The sequence below is a fragment of the Megachile rotundata genome, chromosome 8 (assembly GCF_050947335.1).
Source record: "Megachile rotundata isolate GNS110a chromosome 8, iyMegRotu1, whole genome shotgun sequence".
Classification (NCBI taxonomy): domain Eukaryota; kingdom Metazoa; phylum Arthropoda; class Insecta; order Hymenoptera; family Megachilidae; genus Megachile; species Megachile rotundata.
Window position 1 is genome coordinate 5841649 of NC_134990.1, and position 14244 is coordinate 5855892.

Consider the following 14244-nt stretch of genomic DNA (forward strand, 5'->3'; position numbering starts at 1 on the left):
TAAATTTCTAACTTTAAAAATTTTGAAATCTCAAAGTATCAAATAATAAAATTTTTGAATTTCCTAATTACTAAATTTTTGAATTTCTTAATTTTTTAATTTGTAAATTTTCTAATTTCCCAATTTTCCAATTTTCGAATGTCCTAATTTTTTAATTTCGCAATCTTCTAATTTCTGCATGTCCGAATTTCCCTATTTCTTAATTTCCTAATTTCCTGACTTCCTGACTTCCTGACTTCCTGACTTCCTAATTTCCTAATTTCTTAATTTTCTAATTTCCTGATTTCCTACTTTTGTAATTCCCTAATTCCCTAATTTCCTAAATCCCAATTTCTTATTTGCCTATTTTCCTAATTTCCTAATTTCCTAATTTCCTAATTTCCTAATTTCCTAATTTCCTAATTTCCTAATTTCCTAATTTCTTAATTTCCTAATTTCCCAATTTCTTAATTTTCTAATTCCCTGATTCCCTAATTTCTTATTTGTCTATTTTCCTAATTTCCTAATTTCTCAATTTCTTAATTTTCTAATTTCCTAATTTCTTAAATTCTAAATCACCAAATTCTTAAATGTCTAAACTTTTTAAGTTTCTAAATTTTTTAATTTTCAATCTTGCAAGTTACCATTTTTCTAAATTCAAATAATGCTATTCTTATAATTTTGAGTACCTTCTAAAAATTTCTGAATATGAGAATAAACTATTTCTACTAAATTTATTTTGTAAATTCTTAAATTCATAGATTGTAAAACGACATTTCTTTGAAATTCTTTAATTTCTTTTAAAATTAAAAGAATTAGATACGATTAATTGTCATTGCTACATATCAAATGTTCTATATAATATCTCAATTTCTACATTCAACAGATTTCATCAGATAACGATGGAATAAAGACGAAGTACATGTATTTATCACAATTCATATTGCTTTGTGCATAAAACCGTACTATTCCGAAATTATAATATTTATAACATTTCTTTTAAATGACAGTTAGAATGGTGTACTTGACAACCAATTTCAAGGTCATTATAACTAGCGTGTTATGTTCTTTTATTACCTAATTTCTTTATGAAACTTAAAACATTTTAAACCTTTGAAATATTATCTCGATCGATTTCACACAAAAAATTGTGATTGACATTGAAGTAAATTGTCAGCGTCATCATTCTAAGCTTTTCCTGATACGTAATGATAAATGCTCTATTTTAGTGTCTGAGTGATACTTGTGAAGTTATATTGTGTAAATATTCTCACGATGACGTGTGATCAATGAAAAAGTAATAGAAAGTCTAGTCATAAAATTCCCAGTGAAATAAGTTCAAGGAAACAATAGATAAACTTTCTGTAGATATTACAAAAAATGTTATGAAACAATACCCTTGAACTTTCTCAAAGCTAACAGTAAATATTTGTAAAATGCAGTTTTTACGAGTTTCTTTATTTAAGATCGTAATTGGATTCATTTCAAAATGACGGTCTTCGTACGAAAGACAAAACGTCAATAATTTGTGGGTTACTAAAAAAAGAACTATTCCACTGTTTTCAATGTATTTTGTAAACTAGTTTGCCGAATGCAGAAAATATCCGAACAACCGAATACAAACAGTAACATATTCGTAGGATAATCTTACTGCAAAAATAAAATTTTATTTTTGAGCTTCTTGTTATGAAACATCTATCAATATATTTGTGACATTTTCCTGATTAAAATGAGTCTAAACACGACGTAATTCTGAGTATATTTACTTGTAATTTCAAGCATTTCACTTATGCAGTAAAGTTTAGATATAAGCGAATCTTCGAGTCTGAACTTCCGCCTATCGTATAGTTCCGACATTGACCGATGTTTACCGAACGCAAAAGGATAGCGCGCGACGAAAACACCCGAACGGTCGAAGGTAAACAATACAATATTAGTGTGACAATTCTAATGCAAAAATAAAACCTTTCTTTTTTATAGCCAGCACTTTATACACTATCATGTAATAAACATACATTATCTAACAATACAAATGTTTAGTAATATTTTAAAATTTAGTGAAATGAAAACTGTTTTGTTTCACTTTAAAAATACTTTTGATACGTATACTTTTGCGTATAATTATAAAACTAAAACAAAGTATTCATTTATAATAAAAAATTGTTCTGATCGACGATATATTTGTTTAACTTAACAATATATAATTACATACAAATATTGACAATATATTTCGTCGAAGTTGGTAATAAGATAACTTCAACATTTTTACAAACGAGTGAATTATTGAGTAATATTTTCAAAAATTTTTGACATTACAATTTTTGTACTAATAGGTTGAAAGTTTAACACGAATGAGTAATCGTTGACTTTAGATATTGGCTTAACAATGTATAATTGCCATTTATGAGGAAAGATACCCTATACTAACGATTTATTAAAGATAAGTCAATGAATTCTGAAGAAAATTAATTTACATTCCTTAATTACTTGGGAAATACCATAGGAGCTGGGTCAGGGTTAAAGGAAATGCTGTGTATATGTTCAAAGATTTCGCTAAAATTTATAAAATGGCTAAAAATGCTAATATTGTGTTGAAAATTAAATTCGAAATTAACTAAAGCAATTTTGTCGACATAAACTGATTTTTAAATTCTACAAAATTAACAATAAATTAATTATTAAAAGATAATTTTTTTATATTTATATGTATAGATAAAATAATTTTTAGAAAAAAAATACGCCGACTTCGAAATGCACTAAAAAGTATGAAATAATTTCTATTTCCTAATGAAGTAATTTCTATTTCATTCAATCATACAATTACGTAACAGATATGAATGAAACCTATTTACTCGTTAGGTATTATATTAAATACATTTCATCCTTTTCGGAGGCGGCGCAAAATTAAATAACATATTCAAAATAATCTTTTAATTTTGCGCAGCCTCCGAAAAGGATGAAATGTATTTAATATAATACCTAACGAGTAAATAGGTTTCATTCATATCTGTTACGTAATTGTATGATTGAATGAAATAGAAATTACTTCATTAGGAAATAGAAATTATTTCATACTTTTTAGTGCATTTCGAAGTCGGCGTATTTTTTTTCTAAAAATTATTTTCTTTCACGCTTTTTATCAGCCGGCAAGACGTGTTTGTAGAAACAGTAGAAAATCGGCGACTGCATGTTGACTCATACACCAACAGAAACACGGAGGCATACGTAGAATTCAATATATTAGTAACAATAGTTTTTCGCTAATAACTCGAAAACTAAAGCTTCTCCTTAATTGTGGATAAGGAAAAAGTTGTTCAGAATCGTGTCCCTGATAACATATTAAAAGGACATGAAAATCGTCCAAAGTTGATTTCAAAACTTTTCAACAATTTTTCGCTAATATCTCGAAAACTAAACCTTTCCGCGAAATTTGTATATGAACAAAATTGTTCAGAATCATGTCCGTGATAAGATATTAAAAGCGCACTAAAATCGAGAAAACTTTATTTCAAAAGTTGCCGGTTTTTTTTGCAATAACAATACTTTGCAATTAAAAAATGAAAAACTTTTTGATAATGGTACCAATGGGGAGTCAGAACCTACCAGATGCAAAAAGTTTCGTTCCGATCGGTCCATCCAGCTAGGCGTAATCGGCGGGTACACATAGGGGGAAAAAAAAAAAAAAATACTGATCGAATTGAGTTTCTTCTCCTTTTTCGAAGTCGGTTAAAAAGGATATACTTCATTTCAATAACCTTGAAATATATTGTCAAGGGCAATATTTTGAATCACTTTTCTTTGTACATATAACCGTCATTGGGCCTTAACTTTTGAGGTATTTACAAAAAACTAATAACAATATATTAATAAATTCAATATTATAAAATGTTCAATTTTTTTTCTTTTTCTCTATAATGACCCATGTCAATGTTGTTTAGACACACGATATTTTGCCAATAAAATATAGTACAATTTTTGTTAGTAAAAATAAAATAAATCTTTTGTTTCAAAATATTAAAAATAATTTGGCGAATATCTTTGAAAGTAAATCCGAGCGACGATTATATAGTATAAAAAGAAGGTACTCAGAATGATGTCCTTCGTAATAAATTTCAAAATACTTTTTTATTATCTAATCTTTTTATGTAATTTCCAAATCTTCAAAAATATAGGTGATGATAATATGTATAAAGAATAAGATTGTATGTTTTTTCTGAATAGCTAATTAGTAATATTTTCCACTGTACGATATAGTTTAAATATTTATTTAACACCCAAGGTGAATTAGGTATTTAAAAAAAGATTATTTAGAACCCTAACGTAGTTGAAAATTATAATCGAATAATTATATATAATTAAGATTATATTATATAATTATATACAATTTTGTCATCGTATAACAAACTGTTGGAGGTCCCAACCATATGCTTCGTAAAATACTTTCTTTACCATGCTGTTCCTATTTCCTTGTCCTTAACCTTGGGTCCCTTCCTGTCATCAGTCCTAGTCCACTCAAGTACCCATAAATTACCACCTCTCGAAATCCACTTTCTTTCAATATTTTGTCCAATCCCTGTTCTTTTCCTCCACCCTCGTTAAATAGTTTCAACCAATAAGCATTTTCCTAAAAGGTTTCTTTTTCACGATTTTTACTCCGCCTCGTCAGAATTCATTCGCAACTCAACCGTGTTAGTTCATAAACTTATTAGATAACTGATGTAAGATATTTGTGTGGAAATAAAATTAACTATTTAAAGTTAATCCCGAATTATCTGAATCCGGTTTTCCAACAAAACTTATATACATAATATTATTTACAAAATAGATATAAGATCTTTAAAACACATGTTCTTACACAAAGTACAGATTAATGTTTAACAAGGCATTCTCTCAATTTACAGAATCATGAAATTAGTTGTTGATTGTCAAAATTTGTTTTCTTTCATTGTATGTATTGTTCTGGTATTGAATACATTAATACTAGAAGCCATATGGCAACATGCAATGTGCCCATTAATAAGTGAATTTCAAAGGCTGATTATGAAATAGGTATTTAAATACCGCAATCTCTGAATATCTTCTTATCTTCTTATCTATATTCACTTTTGTGATACCAACCTAAATATACATGTATACTTATCTACACGTCTTTTTATTCCAGACAAGTGCACTTTTTATGTCGTTATCAAATGATTTATTGTTTGCCGAAATTGCATATTATCTTGTATATCGAACTTGTTTAATGAAGAAACTGTTCTTTTATTTATTGCAGAAAGAGTAAACAAGTCATCACATGCTTTCTTTGAAAATAGTAAGAACAAAGGAAATATTGTTGAAATTAATTTCAAATGTTGTTTCGTATTAATTTGAAAAATTTGTCCTATATTGCCAAGTATTATAATTCCATATGTAGTAATATAATGAAAGTGAACTGTACTTTGAGTTCTATCATTGTACATCTAGCCGTGTATTATATTGTCACGCAACAAGTCATTTGTTCTTGGAAGAATTGTCAGTAAAAAATTCTTCAATTTTCCTTGCTGAATATGCACTTTCAGTAGGAAAATGTCGATAGTGTTGTGGGAAATCAACAATTAGTTTGCTCATTTGTTTGAACTTCATATGCGGTGAAATCCTCGCAACCACGGAGATAGATTTCGAGACCTTCCGCAGATACTTGGAACCGGAAATTGCAGCGAAGGTTATGAGCTCTAGGCCGAGTTCTAGGAACTCAGAAAAATACGTTTATTTTCCTTATTTGACTGTGGCAATTAATTGCCCGTATTAAAAACATAAGTATGTGAAGCGAATAAATCTTTACAACTATACAAATAGACTTGAAGGATTAAATTATACAATAATTAAATTATAAATTTATGTATGTGAATAATAAGATTAAATGCAATTTTCATATTTTTATTCAAAATAGTAATTACAAAACATGTGGTATTTCAACATCATCAATCGCTAGATCATCAAGCATCTCTTCAAGAGTAATTTGTGGACAGCTAAGATCAGGCAACTCATTAGTATCCACCGGAATTACTTTCTTCTTATCTCTAAAAATGTTTATGTTTTGCCTCATTTCTGGATCTTCCTCAATATCTTCCAAAAATTCGTAGTAGTCACTGAAACGAAAGAAAGATATAGATAAACAATCACGTAATTAACAATAATTTAAAATCAATAGAAACATCATTTACTGATATTTTTACATAATTATTAAGAAGATTAATGAAAGAAAATAATTTACTATTTGTTAATAGTTTTATGTTTAATAAATTTAAAAAATTTTGTAATAAAATGATATTAATAAAGCTGAAATCAAATTAAAATATTCAAACGGCTCTACGAATGATCTAAGTATTTATATTTTAATATATCCGTTAAATTATTTATTCTGATGTTTAAAACATTTAGTAAATTATGTGTACATATGGTAGGATGCAGTATATAGAACATATTAGAATAAAAATTTTACTTACTTATTATCCGTCATCATGCTATTATCATCTTGTTGTACCATATGTTTCAATTTCCAAATTCTCATTCTGCGACGTGCGGCTTTGTCTTGCAAGTAACTCTTCTTTGTTAAAATTATATCTGGTACTAAATCTTTATTTAATAACTCGAAATTTTCATCGTTAATGTTACTTTCACCGAGAGCATATCTAAAACGAAAAATCGCTTCTTAATTTGTGAATTATGTTGTTTTATTTTTTTTAATATCATTAATTTATTTACCCTAAAACAGTGTCTCCAGGCTTTAATATGTGACCAAGATGAGTACGCGTATGGATTGAATTATCACTTATTCCTAAATCACAACTTCTAACCAACCATACATCCGCAATAATGTGCTGCAATAATAAAGAAAAAGTATAAATTATATATTTCACTCCTATTACAAACAATATTTTGCGAATTATACCTATTAAATTTCTACTCCCGTTTTCTTTAAATATTAATTTACTTTCTATTACTTGGTGATATTATTATTAATAGGCTTAATTAAGAAATATCCTGAATTACGGTAAAAATACTCTCTATTGAATATTATTTACAAAATTATAATAAATTTTTTGAATTACTTATTACTTTAAAAAAAAAGAATTTTTTAATAGTACTATTAAAATTTTCTTATTCTGAACAATTAATACACTTCATAAACATATATTAGAATAACTTAATGTTATTTACCTTACTGGAAATGCTCCCCTGTCCTGGGAAGAATTTTCTGTCCTTAAATTTTATTGGTTCGATATCCATGACTATGTATTCTATTAACTGTTTTGGATTACAAATACTATTAAAAGGGTGTCTCCAATAAAGAGTAGCATTTATTTCTGCAACTGAATTAATAATACTTTTTTATAAACAAAATCTTTATTTGAGAACTGAATTTAAATAAAATAAAAATATTTTAAATTACACATACTTTGTCCTGTAGACACATCAATTAAGTGTATAGAGTTTGAAACTTTGTATACTAAGCAAATAGAATTTATTCCTCCAAGTTGATGACTTAATTTCTTTGAAAGACATACTACACTGTCTCTTGATATTGGAACAATCTCTACACTACGAAAATATTACAAATGTATAATAAAAAAGGAAGCAACTTTTAATTGTACACAAAATAAAATTATATCATGTAAATTGTTACCTGTATGTAAATTTGTAATTGTATATATTGCTATGAATATCATGTGATATTAGCTTTTTTGAATGATCATAACGACAAGGTATTACACTTGAAAGGAAATCAACCATTTTTCGTGCAGCTGCTTCATTTGCGAAGAAGAAATCTAACCCCTCTATAACAATTAATAACTCCTTTAAAAATCTATTGATTTTAATTTAAATTCTATTTTTTAATATTTTTAATCAACTTAAAAAATTAATTACCATGAATAGGTTTTATTCCTAAAGTTTGTTCATGTGCTTTATATTTTAAAATCAACTGTTCTAGATAATAAAATGTTTTTTTATTTGTTGCTCGTTGTCGAACTTGAACCTATCATAAATAAATTGTACTATAAAAATATAACTCATTAATGAAGAATCTTATAATTTTATGAAACTCACCAAAGCACGCCAATAATCTTTTGCTTCAGTTCTGTGACAATCGTCACACATCTGATGATTTACTGTATATTCAACAATAAATACTTGTTGTAAAACTGCACCATTCATTACTTCAGCTTGCACTGTTAGTTTTACCTAAAAATAAAACATGGAAATTAAATTATTTCTTCACAATGCAATCAGGTAAGATTATACCTTCAATCTCATAGAATGAGGTTCTGTCCATACAAATCCAGCATCAATTAATTTTAAACGATTCAAACTCTTTAATTTTTTTAAGCATAATGTTAACAACTCCCTAGATTCTAAAGCTGCATGAATCCATTCTGAGGGTGGTTGCAAGTATCTAAATCAAAATTTTAACAGTTAAGATAAATCAAGAAAAACTTTGCTAAAAAAATTAACTGTAATGCATGTTACCTTTCGCATCCCTTACAAAAATGAATAGTTGCTTGTTTTGGAACATTTTCTGTAATATCGATTTGTGTTCGTAAACATGCTACACATGTGTTTGCTGGATTAGGTTCTATACTAATACCACACATACAGCATAATCTATAAACATAATTACATTACATATAATTTTAATTATGTAAGATATTATTAATATTATATAATTAGTAGAAACAGCAATAAAGGAATAGTGCAATCAAAATTTAAAAAAAAATTTGTAAATAGTAAAGAAGAATGAAATAATGATACATAATAGACGATCTTGTACACCTTTCGATAAATTGAGGAACATAATTAATATTTCATATATAAATCAATAATTAATAATATTTCATTGTTTTGAATCATTTATTTTTTGTTAATGTATTGTTTCCTACATATTTTAATGGGTATCTTTTGATACTTAAATAAATAATTTTTTCTGCAAATTACTTTTATATTATTCATAACTTAAAGAAGTAGTGGTAACATGCATCATCTTTAACAAATGGTATTTGTCTCAAAATAACCACAGAATCGTACAAAATATGTATGTTGCATATGTGGTAAAACTAAAAAGGTTAAAAGATATAATATTAGAATGAATATTCGTCCAAATTATACAATGACTTTTGTTTAAATTAAAATGTTCATTTCACAAGTTGTAATGTCAAAGATTAAACTATCAAACCATATTTCTTCAATTAATATTTCCAACTTATTCATTAGTTCATTTTAATTTGGAAAATCCTGTATAAATAAATGTTTGAATGTTTTTACAAAATGTGTGAATGCATTTTTGTATTTTTGAAATGTTATTTGACATGTTTAAAGTAAAATGATTAATCCATCTTCAGTTACAATTTTAAACTTATATGTTTCACATCAAAATAATTTTTGTCCAAGTGTGCACTATTTCTCTACTCTCTTCTACACTTTAATGTCTTTTACACTTATGACAATTAGAAGTTGTAAAATTAACCAGAAATTAAAAAATGTTACTTTAAATTGTGAAATATTTAAGGTTATGTTCACGTACATCATTGCTTGTTGGTCAATAGGTTCTTTTAACGTTTCCATTATTTGTAATTAGTCTTATATACAGTTTTATAAATATTTTAGTTAACTGCACTGGAACAGAATATATAAAATTATACGATAAATGATTATTTAAACTACTTTATTTTAACCACGTGTAATCTATGTACCACCTGTACTGCATATTACCAACTTCAGACTGAAAACGTACGCCAGCAAACTATAAAATGCGATATTGTATTTTGTCGGTAAACAGTATATTATTCGATATAAATTATTTGTAAATAATAATAGTAGCCAAGTTTAAAAATGTTTTTAAATTGGTTTAAAATCAATTTAATCTATGGACTATTTACAAAGAAAACATATTCGTCGGTAAACAATTTTCGAAAGACGTTTGGCGATGTACATACGCGTTAGCGATATTTATGAAATTGAACGTATATACCCAGTGATTTTTTTGATTTCTATGTTTCATGTATCATAAATTTTTCCTGTAATCATTTATTTGTATCCTCTTGTGTATATGACTGCCGAGTAAAAAATTGATAGTAGCATAACTATAGCATAAGTGTAGACGAGTTTATTGAAATCAGTTGAGTTGTGCAAAACGAGTATGTTTTTTCAACTAACCATAGTAGTGGACTGTACAATATCATTTTTTTCGCCAATTATTGACTTATGATGAAACAAAAGATTAAAATTTATACGAGATTAGTTATGTAATATAATAACTTGAAGTAACTCGTAAATCATTAACTGCAGACAACAACTTTTCAATCAAAAGTTGCATGTTTCCACAAACGCATACAGAACTATAACTGTGTTTCTTTTTGTTCTTTTATCGAAGTTCACTTTCAGTGTTATGTCCAACACTTTTTGGGGATTTGAATAAATAACGAAGTTTTGCCTTAATAAGTACTAGGAGTGATTCTTCAAGGTGTAATTGGAAATTCTGAGGATGTTTTTGAATAATCGTCGTCAAATTAAACAAAACCACAAGAAAGACAGTGAGTGATTATTTGATTAGAAAAGGAAGGTAATCTAGTTGTTAGTAGATTTGAATTTACCGCCACTCGAGTTCATATCCGGTTTCGGTCAGTATGTCAAAACATTTTTCAATCACGTAGTCATTTTAACATTTAAATGCGATATAAATTTGAGGTAAAAAAATAATATTTCCTAATATTTTCTTTTTTTTTTTAAATATTCTTTGTATAAGCATGTAGATGAATACGAAGCCGATCTTATAATTTTCTGAAAAATATACTTCAATTTTAAGGAACGAATTGTTTATTAAATTGTTAAATTTAATTTAACAATTAAATTATTTCTTTATTTCGACATTGAAAAATTAAAAACTTTCAGCAATTTCATAATATATTGTTGAATGATTACATCTTTTACATTTATTTCTTCAAACTTCAAACACTCATTTTTCCCATGCATATGTAAATTGAATGATTAAATATTGTTACATGTTTTATATTTTATCTTTGTTGTATTCTAAATAAAACATAAAAGAATGTCGTCTTTTACATAAGGAATTTTTACAACAAAAAACTGCGACTATTATTATACTTTAAAAATCAAATTAAATTAATTTTAATTAAAAAATATTTTGTGAAATCTTACGTATACATTCACATAAAAAATCTTATGAAAATGAAAAATTCATCCAATTTGTCAAGTGTTTCTTCGGATGTATCTCACATTATGCGTTATTCTTGATAACTTTTTATCTTTTAGTTACTTAACCCAATAGTTTGCGATATAGAAATCAAATAAAAAGATTACGGCGGCTAGGATTACTACCTGTTTGTGATTACATGTTCAGTTACATTAAAATTGGTCCTGTAACTTTTTACTTAAACTCGAATTACATAAACTAGCTTTTTATTTTCATCGTTTAAATATCCATTGTTTAAAAAGTAGTACTTATTCTGAAGTAGTAAACGTTTAAATGTGACTTACATAAACTAATTTAATGGCTATTAATATTAATATAATATATTAATTTAATGACAAAGTGATATTATTTTTCTTTGTGATGCTGTTTTGTGCGTGCTAGACAAAAAGTTTTATATAAGGAGTGCGTGTTTAATTAATGAAAACAGCCACATTTACTTACATGCTTCATATAAAAGTATAGAATATTACTCTGTGCAATCTAACGCTTTTATTTGTGTGCTGTCCGGCGAGATTTCTTGTGATATACAAAGTACATTTATGATATACAAAGGAATGTTATACAGTGTCATAAGTAGTTTTATACAGTATTATCGCGGCTTGAATTTATGAAATGTACACTCTTCTATGCCTCAAAATGATTTGAATACCACACATACAATTACTCTCGCAAACTTAAAATTCAAAAATATCAATGTTCACGAGCTATTCAATTCTCGCTGGATTTCTATCGAAGATTTGCCTTTAGTCTCGGGAACTACGAAGTATACAAACAAAGTTCCAACAGCACTTATTGCAGAAAGTATCCAATATGTAGGTCCCGTATGAATGGCTTCTTTTACATCGTCGTAACATTTAGTTATAATAAAAGCAAATAACCAGCTTAAAACAGCGGCACTACTTGCAGCTACACCTTTTACCTCTGGTACGAAAAGTTCACCCAGCATCACCCACGCGATAGGGCCAAAACCGACGTTATACGCGATAATAAAGACGCATACTGATGCCAAAGGTAACCAATTAATTGCATCAACATCCTTCCCGTTTTCTACAAGATAGAAATATACTCCAAGAGCAGCAGTTGATAGGCACATGAATACTGCAGACAAGAGCAACAATATTCTTTTACCTACACGATCTACCACCAACGCACTTGCAACGACAGTTACTACTTGCATTACACCTACAATAATACTTGAATTACTGGCGTTTAAAGTACTCCCAGTTTCTTTGAGAATAATGCCAACGTAAAAGATAATCGCATTTATACCGCAGAATTGTAGAAAAAACATGAGGCCATAAGAAATTATGAAACCTTTTATAGTAGCCTTCGATTTTATCGAAACGAAAAACGATTTTTTGATCTTAGCATTTTCTTCTAGTATTTTCCGTTGCTTTCGCAATTCGCCCTCTACATTGTATTTATCGCCGCGTAATTTAATTAAACTTTTTCTCGCGGAATCTTCGTCGCCTTTTTGCAAATAATGTATAGGCGATTCTGGCATGAATATGAAAGTTCCAAAAAATATAAACGGCGTAATAGCAGATATAATAGATAATGTATACATGTTGACAAAACTTCCAATTATATAAGATAATAAAATGCCTACAGCAAAGAGTAACTGAAAATAAGATCCTAAACTTCCACGAATCTTATCCTCGGCTATTTCTGTGGTGTATATAGGTAAGGCTACACAAAAAGCTCCAACACTAATACCACCCATGAATCTACCGACATAAAACATAAGTACTGAGTTGGCAAAAATGATAAACAGCCAGCATATAGTAAGGGGTACTATCATTGCAAGTATTGTATTTTTTCTCCCCACATTATCACAGAGGATTCCGGTAGGAATGCACATCACTGCTGCTCCAAGTGTAGCTATTGAACTAATCCATGAAAAGTCAGTTGGAGATATTTCTATATTGTATACAGATTCTAGTGACTTTCCATCAATACCAGCAGAGGAGGTCCATCCTAGTATCAGACCAGCTACTAATGCTCCAAGACATGATGAAAAACTGGCAATATGTTGTGGCAATTTTTTGGCAGGTATATCTTCATTTCTTACATTAGGTACTAACATATGTTGTGATTTTGTAACACCTTTCTCGTGCATCTTTGATGTTAAAAGTTATTTGTATAAGTACCTAAAAATAATTTAGTGAACAATAATTTTATTTTAGAAAAAGACACATTCGTTAATAATTAAATTGGAACAAAATCGTTTAAATTTATAATGAAATTAACGTTAAATCTGATAATCACATTTTTTAAGATAAACAAATTTTAAGTACTCTCTCTTTGATATTTTTCTGTTGTGTGATATCCATTTGTCCGTCGATTATATTGCATAAAAGTAGGCAAATATTTTATTAACGTAATTTCATCACAGTACTTTGTCGTTACGTTTTGTTACGCACTTTGCTGCTAATATAAAAACGTGAATAACTTCTTGAAACGTTGAATAAAACTGTTTTCTTACTGAGGACCGATTGGATTTTGAAACATCTATCTCTGATGAGCACTTGACAAATTCAGTTCCTTGAAATCATTTGGTCCTAATCTGCTGTATCTGTATACTATCTCTTGATTTGGTTTGTTTATTTGGTATAGATACATCATAATTTTAAGTTGACATAACAATTGTTGCATAAAGAATTTATGAATGAACCACCTATGTGAATATTGGTGATATTTTTTAACATTGGTGAATATTTGTTGAATATTTTCTAATAAAGTAATTTCTAGGTCATGGTTAAATTACATCAGAGTGCGATACGTTTATAAATCTGGAAGAAGTATCTTATTGTATTAATAAGGCTCTATCTTATCTTCTGTATGGAATTCGAACATTGGAGAGTATTTAAAATTGAACTAAATACCTCATTTCTTTTTTAGCCGCTAGGTGGTACATAATGCATTCCCGCCATTTTATTGAAACAACATTTGGTCAAAGTGGTGGAACAAGGAGGGATTCGCTTCTTTTAATACCTTGATAAAGAATACGGATAAAA

General features: G+C 27.9%; 1 protein-coding gene and 1 pseudogene across 3 annotated transcripts; both read right to left on the reverse strand.

The window, feature by feature from the left end:
• Positions 1 to 5881: 5881 nt before the first annotated feature.
• Positions 5882 to 9724, reverse strand: Nmd3 (60S ribosomal export protein NMD3). Of its 3 annotated transcripts, XM_012288095.2 has the most exons (12): positions 9539 to 9724; positions 8953 to 9071; positions 8488 to 8622; positions 8263 to 8413; positions 8068 to 8202; positions 7888 to 7996; positions 7646 to 7796; positions 7418 to 7560; positions 7180 to 7331; positions 6724 to 6839; positions 6465 to 6650; positions 5882 to 6107 (listed from the first exon to the last, which is right to left on the reverse strand). In XM_012288095.2, the coding sequence occupies exons 3-12, from the start codon at positions 8610 to 8612 to the stop codon at positions 5912 to 5914; spliced, it is 1464 nt and encodes a 487-aa protein (XP_012143485.1). In that variant the 5' UTR covers positions 8613 to 8622; positions 8953 to 9071; positions 9539 to 9724; the 3' UTR covers positions 5882 to 5911. The 3 variants fall into 3 exon arrangements, with proteins under 3 accessions (XP_012143485.1, XP_003704484.1, XP_012143486.1); XM_003704436.3 differs by lacking the exon at positions 8953 to 9071; XM_012288096.2 differs by lacking the exons at positions 8953 to 9071; positions 9539 to 9724 and adding an exon at positions 9361 to 9379.
• Positions 9725 to 11236: 1512 nt separating this feature from the next.
• On the reverse strand, positions 11237 to 13346 carry LOC100882739 (facilitated trehalose transporter Tret1 pseudogene; annotated as a pseudogene).
• Between the last annotated feature and the right edge of the window lie 898 nt (positions 13347 to 14244).